Below are 17,692 nucleotides of genomic sequence, written 5' to 3' on the forward strand. Positions count from 1 at the left end.
GCTTCTCGTCCTTCCGTGTCCCGTTCTGAGGAGGCCCCTCCGGGTGTGAGGGGCTGCGCTTGCCACACTTTCAGGCCGCTGCTCCGGCGGCGCCTGAGAAGGGCCGAGGCGAGCTGGGGCGGTGGCCCCGTTCCCTCAGGGACGGCGTAGCCGGCAGTTCCTGCGCCGCCGCCCGGGGCCGGCCATGGCAAGGCCTGCAGCTGCCTATGAGGCTGCGGTGCCGCCCCGCCCCGCCTGCACCTACACCAGCTGCTATTGGTAAGGGCCGCGGGGGCGGGCCAGGGGGTACCCCCACACCCCAGCCACACAACCCCCACACCCCGACGCACCCCCACAGCCCCCCTCACTCCCCACACAGCTCCCCCCAAGGGACACACCCACACTTATTCCCCCCCCTACACACCCCAGCCCCCCCAGCCCCACAATCCCCCTCACACCCCCACAGAGCCCCCGCAAGATACACACACTCACCTCCCCACCCTTCACACACCCTCAGCACCCCAGCACCCCCCCCCATGTGTCCCCTCCCACACACCCCCACAGAGCCCCCCAAGACATACACTCACCTCCCACCCTCCAAATACCCTTAACTCCCCCCACATCCCCTCCCCCCCCCCCCCGACACTGCCCCCCCCCCTTCACACACACCCCCCACAGCCCCTCACTCCACCCATAACACCCCCCCCAACACCCCACACCCCGTGAGACATTAGGGCGGCAGGAGTGGTGAGCGATACTGGTGGGCTGTGCCAGCCTGTGCTTGGGCTGGGAGGCTTATCTTAAAACCACCTGTGACCCACAGAGCCTCTGGCCTCGAACGGAGTTCATGTGGGTCGACGTCCCAGCAGGTGTTGCTCCTCAGCTCACCTCTGTTTGCTAGAAATGAAGTTGGGGATAAAAATTAATAAATTGTTGTATTTTACAGTGAAGAAAATGTTTGGAAACTTTGTGACTACATCAGGAGCCAGGATCAATACCCTTTAGAAGAATTTTATGCTGTTTTCATATCCAATGATAGGAGGATGGTGAGTCAATGAGATGTGATCTGAATGCAGCTATGGAGACACTCGGGCCTTTAGACCGCAGCCCGACGTAGGCAACACATGTTCCCAGGCTTTTAGACCACAGCCCAACCTGTAAGTGAGACATGGTCCAAAACCCTCTTGAAGCTCGCTTTGGCTCAGAGGCATGCAGACCACACCATGCGAGATCTTGTAGTTACTTGATGCATTCATGACCAATGGGAAAAAGCGTGATGCCCCTATGAGCTGGGGGGGTAATTCTTCCCTGCAATCTGTCAGTTTAGGAGAAGAATTATATTATGTGGTCCAGAATAGTGTCTCTAACTTCATGTTCCTGAAAGACCAAAACACGAGAATGTTTTCTGGCTGCAGCACAGACGTAAACTGATGAAATGGATAGGTTAGCAAAAAACTCACCCATTATCCCAAAATTAATCTGTATTAATCCGAAAGGTTTTATTTACTTTGGATTTATTCACTTAAAACTTTCAGATTCCACTCTGGAAGCAGAAATCAGGACATGGAGATGAGCCTGTTGTCTGGGTAAGGCATTCTGTCCTCTTGGTAATTTCAAGTGCATGCTTCTATAGTTGATAGCTGCAGGAATAGACGTGGGCAGTGTCAGCCATCTTTACTATCTTTACTTAAGTTCCATCTGAACTTAAAGAAACATTGTTTTACTGTGATGGTGTCAGAGCACTGGGACAGGTTGCCAGCAGAGTCTGTGGAGTCTCCATGCATGGAGGTACACAGAAGCCGCCTGGACATGGTCCCAGTCAGCTGGCTCTAGGTGTCCCTAGATCCTAGTTGAACCAGATGACCTCCAGAAATCCCTTCCAACCTCAACCATTCTATAGTTTTGTATTAATATTTGTTATTCTTTTACCACAGATTTATAAAGAGCCTAAATTTGGTGCTTCTTTTTACCATGCATAGTAAATTAACAGTGAGACAGTCAGTAAAATCTACATCTGACAAACCTTAACATCAGTAAGAGTACATAACAGATTTGTGAAAATTATTATTTGGGTATTGTTGAGGCTACCAGCTTTGTAGAATTTTAAGTAGATGTCTGTATTTGTAAGAAGTAGATGGATGAAAATATCCATGTAGGCCTGACAGAAAATAAAAAAATACAAGAAAGATATATATCCAGGTATCAGCAATTAAACTGACTCACAAATGGTGGCTTTGGAGCACCATTTGATCAATCAATATAATTCAGTAATTGCCACTATAGAATTCCTTGCAAATACGTGTTATTACAGAGTTCTTTCAGTTATCTGGCATGGAAAAACCCCTCTATTTCTTGTGGCATTTTGTTTCTGAAATTCTGCAGAATCTGCAGACTTCTGAAGTTCTGTGATTTCTGAATCATTCATTGTTTCCCAAAATATCAGTATGCTTAGAGTACAAAAAAGGTTTAGTTTAAAAAGAGACCCAAGTGTTATGAAGGGTCTAAAAAGGAATAGGAGAATCAGGAAAGGTCACTGCAGAATGTGGATTTCTCATAAAAATTCATGGATTGAAGTTCTGAAGTTTCAGTGGATCCTAGGATATGTAAAGCTTGTGATTAATTTTTCTTATACTCTGTAACAGATTATTCTAAATAGTGTTGCATGCAGGTGTATATGTATATTGGTCTGGCAAAATAGCTTGCCCAAGATATTTTTCATTTCAGTCCCTTTGTAGTTTTGTTTAATTTTGGAAGTGTCAAAAGACAGTGCTTCAGACTCTTTTTGTGAGTGGTTTTAATGTAAGCTTTAGTAAGTTGTTAAGAGCTACCTTCAAATTAATTTTGGAAAACAGCAGTGTGTGTACCTGACACCTAACATAAGGAATGGCAGTGTCTCCAAACCTCCACCACACTTCTATTCCTTACCGGTTAAGGAATAAAAATGCACCTCATAACCCAAGAGTCAAGACATAGTTACCATGAAAAAGTGTGATATTATACCCACAGGCATGTTTTCCCAGCTTCAAGAGATACTACACCATTTGCTGCTCTTTCAGTTGCATGCTGTTTTTTTCGGGGGCTTCTGGCAGCCAAGTGCTCGGCACTGAAATTCACAGACTGTGTTACTGCAACAGTTACATCATCTCTTATTAGAAGAGATAGCTAAATAATGTTAAGCTATCATTATATATTGTTGTGAGCTTTTATTTAGAGCTGGGTCTATGACAAAAACGTTTATCCCACTCAACTTTTGTGTGAGATAGAGATTTACTGTTTTCTTAGGTGTTAGCATATGCTTTAGTTTAGCTGTCCGGGCTTAAATCAAAGGAGGCTGCAAAGGAACAGGGAGAATACCAAGGTTTCTTGAAAGGCGTGATAGGTGACACAGGCGTTAGGAACCTGGTGCCAGAAATGTTACAGGTTTAATACTTCAAGGGTAGAAAGCAGGATTTAAAGAAAGGATCTGTAGCTTCTGCTGTTAGGAAGCATTTTTTTCACTCTTTGCCAATTTCTCAGTAACAGCTGTTGAACTAATAGCAATTCCTCTTCTTCCCAGGACTACCATGTTATCCTACTTCATGTTTCCAGCGGGGAGCAGAACTTCATTTATGATCTTGACACAGTGTTGCCGTTTCCGTGTCCTTTTGATGTGTACAGTGTGGAGGCCTTTAGGTTGGATGACAGCCTTCGTCCCGAATTTCACAGGTGATGACATGAAATATAAAGACTGTGAATGTTATTTCATGAAATCAAAGTTGAAGTTCTTTTTGTGGATGTGTAGTGACAGGTTTTTTGCTGTACTCCAGTAAAATAAATGCACTGTGTATTTTTCTAAAGCTCTTTACCTTAGTCATCAAAAGCCCTTTTCTTTCCTACTGTGGTTTCTTTTTAAAACTGCTTGACACAATATTGCTGATTGATGTATTTAGTGAAATTAATGCTCTTTGATGGGAGGAAAGGGCTCTTGTTTTGAGTGACTAATGCAGTATTGCATACATGCATCTTTTGATACAGTTTTGCATTATTATTTAGGAAAATCAGGATGATTCGAGCAGATTTGTACTTGAAGACATTTGCTTCTGACAGATCTCATATGAAAGATGCAAATGGGAAATGGCAGAAACCTCCTCCTTCATACCCTTGCATTGAAACTGCAGGTAAGCTGCCAGAGCTCCTTTTTCCTGCTTGCAGTGTTGAATGACATAGTCCATGATGCACACAAGAAATAAATATGCTTCCATAACATGTGTCCGGAAGCACATTCAGCTAGCTTATTATTTCATGTGGGAAAAAATGGGGCTATGAAGCGTTTGGCACTTCCTTTTCTGAACATGTAAAATCTAGCATGCCTCCTGGCATTTACCGTTATCAAACATTAATTACTGATCTTCATAACTGAGCAGAGAATGAGAGGCAAGTAATACTGTTCTCTTATTACAGCAGGGAATGAAGGAAAGAGGCCAAATAACTTGCTTAGGGGTCACAAAGTGCATTTTTAGCACACCGATTAGACCATATTTTAGTTGTCAGGTCCTGTCCTGCCAGAGCAGGTGATCATGACAGGAAGATGTTTTTAGGCTCTGTCCAACATGCTGGGTTTGCCTGCACAAGATGTTTGAGGTCTCTCTACCAGGCAAATGGACCTGAAGACGCTTTAAGGCAAACTGGCAAGTCACCAAATTTTTCCGCAAGCCTTAAGGCCTCTTTTATGTGATCAACTAGATAATAGCCTCTGGGCCAAGCAGAGAGAGAAGTAAAGACTTACCATCTCTTCTATTGTATAGAGCTGCCTAAACCATTCTTACCACACAGTACTTCAGCTTATTCTAATCCTGTGTTTGGCAAACTGGCTAGCATTTTGCTGTTTGTTTGTTCTCTCATTTTCTTCCCAGATGGCAAAAAGCGTGGTGAAGTTTTGCTTTGAGAATTTTCATGTTATTGGCCTGCATGTTTGGTTTTGCTGCTTTTTTAATAATGCAGTAGTGTTATGCGTTTATGTTAGAGAAGGCAGGGTCAAAGAAACATGTTTAGCTCCAAGTTTGTTATGGTTTTAAGTTGCTGGGAAGTTAATTCTCTTCCTTGCTTTGGCTTCTAAGAAAGCTTGGAGTTTGACACTAGTGTAGAAATGAATTATGAACGTGGGCAGGAGCACAGATGTAGTCTTCTTTGTGAAGCTTTAGGTGTTTTCTAGACAATCTGGGTTATGAAGCACCTTAAATTCTATGTCTTGGCCCTTATCTCCAGTGAAGTTTTATACAAAGGTAGTGTAGTGAGTGCAGAATGCTTGTACTGCAGTTCACGGTTCACTGTTAGTTGAAGCCTCCTAGGTGCCAAGGACTTTTTGCCTGTAGAAACCTTGTTGTTGTGGTAGTTGAGAGCTAATGAAAGCATGAGGAATGTGCTTCAGGCCAAATAAGAAAGGTGGAGAAATTCTACTAAAACCAAAAGAGTAGAAAACATTTATTGTGGATAGTAGGTTAGAGAATGACTCAAAACAGTTGCAGATGTGTACGTGTACCTCCAGATGTAGCGAGTAAGTCCAGCTGCAAACCCTGTAACTCTCCCCTTATCTGTCTTGCTTGGCTGAACTTTACATCACTGATGAGCAGTAGTCACATAGTCTCAACCAGCCTCCAGATTGTCTGTGATGTTGGTAGATAGTGAAAGGTACGTAAATCTTCATTCCTCTTATGCTTTATTTCTTTGCTTTGTACTTTGCTGTGCTGAAAGAAACATCCATAGGTCATCCAGTCCAACACCTGCTCGGAACAGGGGTTCCTTAGGGCTCTATCCAGTCTAGTCTTGAACACTTCCAAGGATGGAGATTCCACCACCTTTCTTGGCAATCTGTTCCAATATTTGAACACTGTAATGGTAAGAAAGAAAAACAAAATACACTTCCTAGTAGGTATTCAGAATTTCCCATGTTCCAACTTGCTATTTTTGCTTCTTGTCCCATTGCCAGGCTCCCCCAGGAGGGTGCTGGCCCCATCTTTTTAGTGTTCTCTGATTAGGTTGATGTAGATAGCGGTAATGTCTTCCTGTCATCTTCTCTGTTTAAGACTGAATAGGCCCAGTTCTCTCACCCTTTCCTTGAATATCGTGTTCTCCTGCTCCAAACAACTTGATGTTCCTCTTCTGGGCTCACTGCAGTGTGTCAGTGTTTTGTTTGTTGGTTTTTGGTGGGGTTTTTTTGTACTGAGGAGCTCCAAAGAGAGCACAGTATTCCAGCTCTGTGTTGATACACTCTGGTCTCCTGGTCAGTTGGCTGAAATAAACTGGTTACCCCGCAACCAGTGAAGGTGGAAGGTCATTCACAAGGTGGCTCAAGATCTGGATCATAACAGAAATAAATTGTGTCAGATCTAGAGGGTGTCTAGTTCAAGTTGTCTTTCATTCAGTACTAGTTTCTTCAGCTTTATTTTTTTGTGTTCCCTGTATTCTCTTGAGCTATCTTGTAATGATGTATGCTTCAGTGTGCATAATGCTGTAACTTGGTGAGGAGTCTGTTGTGGAACAAGGACATGCTTTCACTTTTAGCTGAATCTAAGTCCTGTGCTTCAGTGATGCAGTTCTGTAGATGAGCATATGTCCTACAGGCCAACATACAGGTTTAGAAAGCATTGCTGTCAACAAGTGGAACTGGTAATTCTCTTCTTTTAGAGACTGGTAAAGTAATGTCTCAGCACAGTTTTATCAGGCATAAAAGCACCTTATTTTAAACTTGATGGAAAACTGGGTGGTAACCCTTTTGTTATCATAGAAGAGCCTGGAGTATTAATGTTCATGTCCATGCCAAATTCCATTGCAGATAACTTTTTTCTCCTTGCCATTTCACTTAGAGTGCCCTGTGTGTTAATTTGTGTTTGCGTAAGATTAAATTGTTTACATATTTCATGTTAGACGTGACTGCAATTTAATGGCTGACAGAATTGACCACATATTGTTTTAGTATCAATTTATTTGTGAGGCACATTCAGATCAAATTGTTAGTATTGTTAGTATTGTTATTGATTTATTATTTTGCTATTGTTTAGAGTAGCCAAATTCCTAAGCTCTTGAGAAGATAATTACAAAAGTATACAAGGTTTTTCTATAGCTTCTGTTTGCTATATGCAGTCTTTGATGTTAAACAAATGTTTGAAGACTGAAAAAATGTATCAGTCATTTTTTTTTAATGTTTGAACATTGTACTGTTAAAAAGAAACGAGCCCAGGAACTCTTGTTATTTAAAGATAATCAGCACACCAGCACTATTCTGTTGATGCACCTTGCTATCTGTTAAAGCACATCAATTACATTTATATACACTGTTCTCCTTTTCCCACTAGGTTTTAAAGCTTTTGGTAAACTTTAATGACCAGGCCTCCTCCAGAGCAGAGTAGCTGCTAAGCCTGAACATAGCACTTTGGAAAACGAAATTCTGTAGTATCTAAGTCAAATGTAAGCTAAACAGGACGATCGGTAGGATAATGTAATTACCCAGTGTGAAGCTAAGATGGGGTACTGGGTCCAGGGAGCCTTTTTTATGAAGTATACTGGGAAATGTTTAATGACCATGCAATTCCTTTTGGAATTAAATCGAGGAATCTCTATCAGTAACCAATTCAGCATGGGGTTTTTTTCCTACTGCTAACTCAAAAGGAATGGTTCTTAAACTGTATTTGTGCTGCTCGTGGAGTTGCAAATTAAACCTCTTAAAAAAAGTTTTATCTTGAGTCATAAATTCCAGTCCATGCTTAAAGAAATTGAAGCAGGGACTAGATTACTTTTCTTTTTTAAAAGCATTATTTCTTAAAAAACCCAACCAACCCCAAACCAACTAACTAAACAAAAAAGCCTCAAACTTCTCAATATCTCATCAGAACTCACATGCTAAGCATCAGCCTTTTGCAGCTGGCTCTGCTCTAGCCATTTCCTAGAGCCAGGCCTCTGTGTTTCTCACTGACGTTGCTCTGGCCTCTGTTCTGCTCTGCTGCCATGCGTGCCAGGAGAAGCTGGCTAACTTAACTGGGTGCACAGTGCTTTCTCACCCAGCCCTGTCCTCAAAGCAGCTCTGCTGCAATAAGCATACCTGAGCTGCAGCAGATTCCCCTGGTCCCATCTGGTTACCAGTGGCCCCCTGTTGAAAGAAAACAGGGGTGAGTGTGGTATTTTGTTCAAATAATAAAAATTAAGAAGATGGAATTTGGTGCACAGACTCATCATCCTAGGGCTGGTGAGCCCAACCTGGGGTTTTCTTTTAAGTCTTCTCTCCACAAATTAATGAGGTCTGATTCTGCTTAGTTTGAGTCCTGATGAGATCAGCCCTCCTTAGCTACAAGCCTGTGTAAAATACAGCTTGCACAGTGCATTTCCAAATTACTCGGAACAGATGGTCTTACAGCTTACATACAACTGTTAGCATCAGCTCTAACACTGAAAAGCATTGGTTTGAATTTCAGTTCTCCCTAGGTGTTCGATAGCGCACTGGCAGGACTGATTTCTAAAGGTTTTTGTTCTTGTTATTATTATTATTAAAATCCCTGGTAGTCGTAATGATGGGGTTTTACTTTTGTTTGTTTTGAAGAGCATGAGGAGGACAGCTGAGAAATTCTGGAGGCACTGTGTATGACGCATCTATGTAACAGGCAAGCTGCTAGACAGAGGCCAGGCAGATGTCTGCAGTTTCTTTCTCCATCTCTTCTCTGAGGTGGTGGTGGTTTCCTAGTGAAAGCAGAGACGAAAGCACTGCTACAGATACAAGTAGCTCATATGCACTTCATAGGGGCCTTCTGCTCCTCTCGTTTGACAATAAAGCTCCAGTCTGTCAAATCAGGTCCTTACTTCATGAGCATTTGTGGAAGTAAAGAATCAAGTCAGGATAGAGGTAATAAAGGTACAGCTAAGGACAGAAGTACTTAAATTTTGTGAGTGGCTTACTGAAATGATACCATTTTCTGTGAAAGATAATTTAAGGTGATGAGCTTTGTTTTACACTGAGATGGACCAGGATGACTTGCCCAGTCAGTTATTCATCGGCTGTGGGGACAGCGTTCTCCAGCTGAGCGTAGTGACAGCCTTTCTGCCTCTACTGCAGAAAAACTTCTCTCCCTGCTCAGGCAAAGGAAGGCGATCTGAAGAGAGCTGCAGACACCTACCCAAGTCTGTAAAGAACCCAACTTTCTGAGTATTTTAGGTGCCTCCAAGGTTAGGCAGCAGCAGAACTGATCCTGGAGGCTTTGTTTGAGACTGGCTCACTTCTAGCAGCCCTTCAGCAGCTGGCTTTTATGCCATTAGTCCAAGGTCTATGAGCCCAGCCAAGGCTTGACTGAAACATTGCTTTCTAACTACTGCTGGCAGAAGCCACAAGTATCATGGCTAACAATGCCATCTGATAGTGTGTGCACTTTTATTTCATCCCTGCTTGGGGCAAAAGGGCGTGCCAGACTTGATTAAAAAATATAAAATTACACAAGCATTCCAGAATGTACCAGCTAGGTCTTGTTGACAGTGTGTGTAATGAAGTGGGTTTGGCCGAAGAGGAAGATTAGCTCTGAGCATGCACAAATGCAAGCTAGCATAATAGTAACAGCACCAGAGGAGAACTGCAAGTGTAATGTAAATCTTAAAATAAATACATAAATAAACAAGCCTGCTGCTCTTGACCTTGTATAAATGTTCTATAAATCACACTCCTCCTTGCTTTTGTGGAGATATCCTCTTGGTTTCTCAACTGGAGCATCCAGATGTCCCTTTTGTAAACTCTGCTGTTTGTCACTCTTGATCTGCCTCAGGAAGAGGACTTTGTGGTGTTCTCATGCATTTTTCCTGAGCCGTTTCCTAAAACTGTAAGGTCTATCTAACATAACATGCTTGGCATTCAGGTAGAGCACTTGAGTAAGAGCGGCACAGAAAGACTGTTATGACCTGAATAAAACGGGAGAGGTCTCACTACGGTTTTTTCCTACGGATAGCTCACATACTGCTTCGGTGCCATCTACTGACCCCATCCACACTTCACAGGAATGTTCTTGTTTGATTTGTTAAAACAATTTACAAATAATTTTTCCTTTCCTTAAACTTCTGTGATGGACTGTGTTATGCTCTGCCACGATCCTTCTGAATTTAAGAGAATATTTCACTTTTTAGAGGCGTTGTCACAGCAATTTCCAAGTTGCTGAGACTAGCACCTGTGTGTGTTACTTTACTGCAACAATCCCCATTTGGGTTTCTTTACCATTCACAGAGCAGTTTTATGAACTATTATTCTACTATGCTCAGTGTACATAAAGCAGGGAATTATTGATCTTTGAAATCTTCAACTGTATGAAGAATCACATTAATTTTAAAACAAAAGCATCTGGGAGAAGGCAAGGTGGGAGTTGTCAAACAAGCTTACTAGCCTACTAGCAAGCAAGAGCTGTTATCCACTACTAATTGTTCTTGAGCTACAACAGGAAATTGCTGGGCTTGTGTTATTTTAAATTCCCACAGAGTTAGGCGCAAATTGTCCCTGTTCTGCCAGACTCACTTCAGCAGGAGGACCATGCTTGGCTGGACAGAAGGATTTTCCATGTGCAGCATCCAAACAGGTTAACAAGAACAGTGTTAGGGGCCAGGCCTCAGAATTGGTGAGAGCTGAGACCAGGCAAATTGGAGAGCTGTGCCATAGTGTAGATGTGGTGCAAACAGAGGTCTTTTGGGAGCTAGATTATGGCTGGGACTCCTGGGCCTGGGATTCCTGAACATTGTCTTCCCTTCCTTGCTTAGCTGTCCATAATGGTAAGCCTAATGACACAAGGTTTTTCCCAAGGAAATAAATTGCATCCTATGGATTTAAAAGCCATTCATTAGAGCCTACTTTTGTTTAGTTCTTAATCCTTAAATGTACACATGAACCATTCATGTTAAATTCTTAAATACAGAGGGAAAGCTGTAACAGTAAATCCAATGGCTCTCCCACTCTGCTCTGTAAGCTCATTCTCTTCCAGTTTTCTTTTAATGGGCATTTTAAAAGATTATTTGTGCAGATCATCAGTAAGAACATAAAACAACAAGCCCACAGATGTTTGTAGTCAGAGCTGAATAGACTTGAGGAATTGGAAACCTCTGAGTAGCATGGCTCTAAGTCAGCAAAGCTTATAGCTCCCCAGCTCCAGAAAAAGGATGTATGAGGTACCTAAACCCAAAACTCTGCACCAGCACCAGCCACTGAGCTCTCTGGGATCCACAAACTGGACAAATGGTTTCTACTTCTCCTGCAGGGATCAGAACAGATCCAGATCGAACTCCTGGCAAAGAGCAGATAATAAATATTACTTTTCTCTTGAAACTATGGCAGGTAACCTTTTTCCATTCTGACTTCTGATTTGAAGAATCATTTACCAATATTCGAGTGAGCGGAGGTTATCTTTATTCCGCAGCATTGGGTGCATGGGGGATCGCTCCACCAAACTCATGCACACCAAGGGAACCTTTCAGCCCCCTCTTTATACAAGTCACTTGTGTCTATTCATTAACTTTCTGGGAACTCATTAACATATCTCACACTTGGACAACTAGCACATTCCCATTCAAGGACCTAGTATATCTTCAAGTTAACATTAACATATCTTGTGCCTGGACAATGTCCTTGAGGAGTTCTCTATGCAGACTCTGTTCCTTAGTGATCATGTTTAAAGTCTCCATCTTCGCCACGTTGCATGTACAACAGGTGACGTGCGGAATTAGACTCTATAACTCGAAAGTTATAAAGTAGGTATGTTTATTGCGCGCAGATGCACGGGGGATCGCTCCTCCACAAGCGTGCATACCCGAAGTGACGAACCATCCCACATTTATACAATGAAACAAATGAATATTCAATTAACGCCTATACATATTCGTTACCTAAACCCCGCTTCGTATGTTAATTAGCTTATCAGTCCGTTTCCTGGAATGTGGTGGTCTTGCAGGTTTGTAGGTGATTCATGTTCTTGTGACCATCCGATCTTCTCCAGCAAGGAGACTTAGCACTCCCTCCCTCTAGATAGCATTTGAATGTCTCTCATCCTTTTCTCATTCTTTTTTAAATAGCCCCTTTGTCAGAGGAAGAAGGGCAGGCGTCTCCCCGTCTCCCCTTTGTTAGAGGAAGAGGGGCAGGCGTCTCCTCAAAAACTGTAGTTGTCTCCTCAGAGCTGTGTGCCTATGTGACCAGACACCGCACCCATGACTAGTCACCATACCCACATTCCTTGAGCAGACATATACAATCACAGTCGGTGTTAAGCGTCCCCATTTCACACTATTTCTCCATATCACAGGAATCTAAGACAAAATGTCCCTTTTAAAGATAACCAACCCAAGGACTTAGCAGTCTGTGCATCTGTCATGTTGCAACAAGGGTCCTTGGACATCTCCTGACTTTAACTAAACATAGGTGCGTCATCCTTTAGAGAAGTAGTACAGCATTCACTATTCACTTCATTCAGTGGTTCAGGAGTCAAAAAACCCCAACATCAAACCCCTTCGTTCTGCCCTTCTTCACCTGAGCATCCCTCTAGGCTATGGGCTGGGTTGTGTCAGATGCTTCCTCCTCCAGTATGCACATTCTGGCCTTGCAGTGAGCAGGTGTATAGCAAGGACAAAGTTCGGGACTGGGGGGAAAGCAAATACAGAGCTAATGTTGTAGTGACATGCGGAATCGAACTCTACAACTCGAGGAGAGTTATAAAGCAGATAGGTTTATTGCAGCACCGGGTGCAAGGGGGCTCGCTCCTCCTCACTTGCACACCGTTTCAACAAGCAGTCCGATATTTATTATACAAATTCATGCATATACATAAGGTTTCCAAACATTCAGAATCTCCTCCCTCTGGGCCTCTTCAAGATGTACTTTTCATCTTCTTGGGCAGTTACCTGAAGTTCTTGTTTATCTTTGCATACATTAGCAGTCTTTGTTATTTAGTTTCTGTTATCTTAAAACATCTGCTAGCTAACGATTCGTCCTTCCTTATTGTCCACTCTAAATGTGTCAAGCTAATACATGCCCACTGGGCTGGTTTTAATCTATATCAGCATGATCCCCGGGGATGCACCTTCTTTGGGGTGGGGGCCATTTGAGTAGGAAGTCGCTGATCTATTACTACCACAATTATTTTACCCTAGTTTGTTTTCTTTTAGCAGTTAGCACTGCTCCTTATTTACATTCTTGTTGAGCTCATCTACATCGGTACTAACTGTCCCTTCTCGAAGTGCTAAGCTCCCACCCATCCTTCTTTCTCCAGTGTTAATGTTTCTGTTATCTATGCAGTTTCTGTCTGCAACAGAGTTTTAGGTTTTTTTCACTGTATCAGTAGTCTGGGGACTAATAAATTGTGGGATTGCCAAGGGGCTAGTGGCTTCTGAGACACTAAGCAACTTCCAGTTCTGCTTGCTGCTCTGATCCGCTTCCTCTCTAGTGGGTGCAAAAGCTGATTCAATTGAGTTTGGTTCAGAACTTAATGGGGGGAACACTGTCTCCCCTGCTTTTGAGTAATCAGGTTTGTGTGAATGCAGGAAATCTACAAGCACCTGTTGCATTGCAGTTCCCTGTGTTGGTTGTTATTTGCACTCTGGTTCTCTGACACTACTGGACCCTTCTAGGCTGCTGTTACAGGGAAAAATCTTGTTCTTCCCTTTGCCTACTAGTTTCTGATAACTAAGGATGCTTACTGATCTGGTAGTGTGATTATTGCCGTGGGCAGAGAGAGGGATTGGGGCAAAAGCAACACTTCAGAGACTGGAAATAGATGTTTTCATAGCACCATACAATTAGCAGAATCTGGCTGGACTGCTGCTCACAAAGTGTGGTATGAGCTCTTTGCTGTTTTGAACTGAACTATCAAAGAGGGTTTGGGGGGCATTTTCTGGATAGATGTGTACCTGTGCTACAAAAGCTGCATCAGGAACTTAAGTATTTCCCTTTTCTGGTCCTTTTTCAGACTCCAAGATGAACTTGGATGATTTCATCAGTATGAATCCCAAAGTGGGATGGGGCTCAGTGTTTCCCCTTCCAGACTTTGTGCATCGATTTGGCAAACACACTGATTACAGCTGTTCCTTGGAAGGACAGTGAAGTGAACAAAAGTTCTCCCTGCTTCTCTTTTAAGTGGATGTGTTTTGGTTTGCTGCTTTTACATTTTATTTATGGTTTACATTTCTGTACATGGAATAAGTATTTGGGAAAATAGAATACCCCATCAGAAATATCATGAACTGAATAAAAACTTTTATTTTGATTATAGAAGAATGAACTTGTTTGTTAATGTCAGCTTGAAGGCACACATCCCACCATAAGAATATTACTTTTCCATCTACTATGCCCAAAGTGAAAAGAGCATTTACACACTGTATGAAAATATATGCATAAAATACTGGACAACATAGCTCAAATTGCTACATGTCCCCACAGTTTAGAAGTGAGATACAATATATTTTCTTTATGTTATGATTTTTGTCACTGATGCAATAGATGGTGCATTTCAGTGTAGTCACTAACCTTTATCAATTAGGCCTTGTTTAGCAGAAGCCTAAAGGTCAGACCCACGGAGGAAACAGATTTAGTAGTACGATCTTGAACTCCCAAGCACTATGTAAAACCTGGTAAGTATCTAGGTTTTTGTCCTGTAGGAGGGGAGAATTAAATGCCTGCCGTTTCAGTTAAACCGTTCTAGTGCTGACAGCTGCTGGAAGCTGCAGTTGGGTTTGCTTCTTAGGCTGGCTGTGCATTCTCACCTGTCCCCATGTGCATGCACTTGGCATTTGCCTGGCCCCATGGTAAGCCAGGGCAGGAAGCTAAACTGACAGGAAGAAGTGAAATTGGTCGGGTTTTTTTCTGCCTCTTAACTCCTTGACCTGGTTTGCCATGAGGTCAGACAGCCACTCTTGCTGGTATAAGGAAATCAGTAGGGACATATGGTTGGGGGGAAGGGAATGAGAAAGCCTCCCCCATACCGAGTCACTTGCTGCTGAATTTCCTTAGAGGTGATACCACGCTGCATCCTTGCAGGGAACCCAGGAAAGTCGTTATGTTGACTGGGTGTTTGGAGCACAGTCTCCCACATCTTAGAAGAGTGCCCTAAACATGGGATTACAGAAATAGATTAAGATGGGGTATTTAATTCTCTGGGTTTGGACCTGTTCTAGTATACTAGTATATCACACAATCACAGACTGGTAGAATAATTCAGGTTAGAAGTGAATTGTTTGGTGCTGTCAAAGAATGATCATAGGGCATAGTGATTTTTTATAGTTGTAAAAGAATTTACAATAGTTGTTAGAAAAGAGAGGAATGAATAATGGGCCATATATGATTTATTTAAAGAACGGTGTGCTCATGTTTATCTGAGGAGACCCTTATTGTTGATGCACTAAACCCTTGAATGGGTGAAATAGGGAGTGTGCTAGTTGTCCAGGCACGAGGTATGTTAATGTTTTTATCTTGAAGATATACTAGCTCCTTGAATGGGAGTGTGCTAGTTGTCCAGGCACAAAATATGTTAATGTTGTTAACTTGAAGATATACTAGATCCTTGAATGGGAATGTGCTAGTTGTCCAAGTGTGAGATATGTTAATGAGTTCCCAGAAAGTTAATGAATAGTCACAAGTGACTTGTATAAAGAGGGGGCTGAAAGGTTCCCTTGGTGTGCATGACTTTGGTGGAGTGATCCCCCATGCACCCAGCGCTGCCGGAATAAAGATAACCTCCGCTCACTCGAATATTGGTGACTTGATTCTTCAAATCAGAAGGCTCAGGCAGTCTCTAGTCCAATCTCCTGTTCAAATCAGGTCAGATCAGGCTGCTCAGGGCTCTATCCCATCAGGCCTTGGAAACCTACTGGGACTGTGACTCCAATAAACATTTGTGACTGACTTCAGTGTTCGTGAGGAAAAGCACAGTAATGGTTTTAAGTATTAAGGGATCACTTAATTTGTTAAGTTCAGAACAATACAAAAACTTCAAAGATACTTATATGTATATTACTGCTATACAGGTGTATTGTTATATACATATTACATACCTATTACTCTATCTCCCACCAGTTCCAGAGAATTTACTCAGCACATGAACAGCAGAGACAGACCATGGAACAACTGTGGGATTGATTCACTTCGTCCAGACATCTCTTTTTTTTCTGTGACGTAAGGGCTGGCTGACTGTAGAAACTTAACGCTTTCTGTTGCTAGATGCGGTACAGCTGGTTGGCTATGCAGGTAGGCTGCTACCGCAGGAATTCCTTGGATGCTGGCATGGACTTTGGGTAGGAGGCCAGTTGTTGGGGTGCTCATCTGCAGAGTGGGACAGTTGGTCTGTAGTTTCTGCCTCTGTGAACCAGATTCACCAGGAGAGATTGAGATACGAAACTCTGGATTCCTGATGAACTGGTGCTCAGAGCTCTTCTGAGAGGGGGCAGTTCTGGATTTAACCAGGTACATGTGTGTAAAAGGTCTGATTTTTCGGTGGTTGGGTGAAATGACGGCTCCTTCTGCATGACACTGATGTGGCAGGCATGCTTTGAATGAGTGAAGATGTTACTTACTCTTTTTGAGTGATGTCAAGACTGGTTGTGGATGTGCACAGCAGCACAAATTTGTCTGCTCAGCTCTATCTAGATGCTAACCCAGTGCCCCAGGCATCACATGCACTGCCCAGGTTAGACAACAGCATACCTGAGAATTTAAAGATCCAATTTTTTAATTAACAGGTTGTGTTAAGCACTTTTTATCTTTCAAGTATGTGACTGAATCTCATACACACAGTTCCTGCGCATTGCTCAACAGACCCTTTAAGTTGTTGCAGAACATTCGGTTCTCATCCCTCTCTACTTGAGTTATGTCATTTGCATTAAACACTGAGCTGCTGCTCTCAGCTGGTTTCCGGTGCCTGAAATCCATTTTACACGCTCCCTCTAGTGAGTCTCAGACACAAGAATTTGCCTGGTTTAATCTAGTTTCAGGGTTGAGGCTGTTAAGATGGAAAACAGTCACAACCATTATTCAGAATATACAAGTTTTTAAAAAAATCAGTGTGAAGAGACAGTCCTTTTTCTCTCTAATCATTCTGAACAGATGCCTAATTTTGCATATAGCAGGCTGGGTGTGTGTGATGATAGCTTTGCTATAATTAACGATCTTTTTGTAGCTCTTGTTAAAAGTTGTCATTCCAGAGAGATAGGTAAAAGCCAGATAATTGTTTAGTTCAGTGCTGAGGATGTTGATATAGTGGTGCTGCCTCTGTAGCCCTTCAAGCCTTGTGGCATTTCATCACCGTTGTAGAAGGTGTGGTACCAGAAAGAATTGAGGAATACACCAAGGAATACATGGAGGGCCCAGAAGAGCTACTTCCTTCACCATAATTAGCAGGGAACAGCCCTTTTCCTAATGCTGATTAGCCCTGGGGAGGAACTAAATGAATTCCCTCTCCTCTTTGCTCTTTCCTCTCTCCAGTTAACCCTTGTGCTGACTGTTTTGGGGAACTTGCTGTGTTTAACCTTTCAGCTGTCACCTCAGACAGGTTCAGTCACTGAGCACCACGGGAAGCTGCAGACAGAAAAGCAAAGTTTGTTGGGAGCCACTTTGCCACATACCTGCAGAAGCAGTGTATGTCAGAAGTACAAAGAACTGCCACTGTAAAGCTGATGGTGAGGAGCCAGGCATCTGGAACTGTCAGCTCTGTGATCACTGATGTATTGAAGCACCTAAGGTTCAAGT

The 17,692-nt window shown here is 42.7% G+C and overlaps 1 protein-coding gene across 1 annotated transcript; it reads left to right on the forward strand.

The window, feature by feature from the left end:
- The first annotated feature begins 153 nt into the window (after positions 1 to 153).
- NTAQ1 (N-terminal glutamine amidase 1) lies at positions 154 to 14,217 on the forward strand. The gene is made up of 6 exons (XM_040585951.1): positions 154 to 258; positions 926 to 1,025; positions 1,515 to 1,565; positions 3,536 to 3,684; positions 4,012 to 4,136; positions 13,923 to 14,217. The coding sequence occupies exons 1-6, from the start codon at positions 185 to 187 to the stop codon at positions 14,054 to 14,056; spliced, it is 633 nt and encodes a 210-aa protein (XP_040441885.1). The 5' UTR covers positions 154 to 184; the 3' UTR covers positions 14,057 to 14,217.
- Positions 14,218 to 17,692: the final 3,475 nt, after the last annotated feature.

Source organism: Falco naumanni, chromosome 3 (genome assembly GCF_017639655.2).
Source record: "Falco naumanni isolate bFalNau1 chromosome 3, bFalNau1.pat, whole genome shotgun sequence".
In the NCBI taxonomy this organism is placed as follows: Eukaryota; Metazoa; Chordata; class Aves; order Falconiformes; family Falconidae; genus Falco; species Falco naumanni.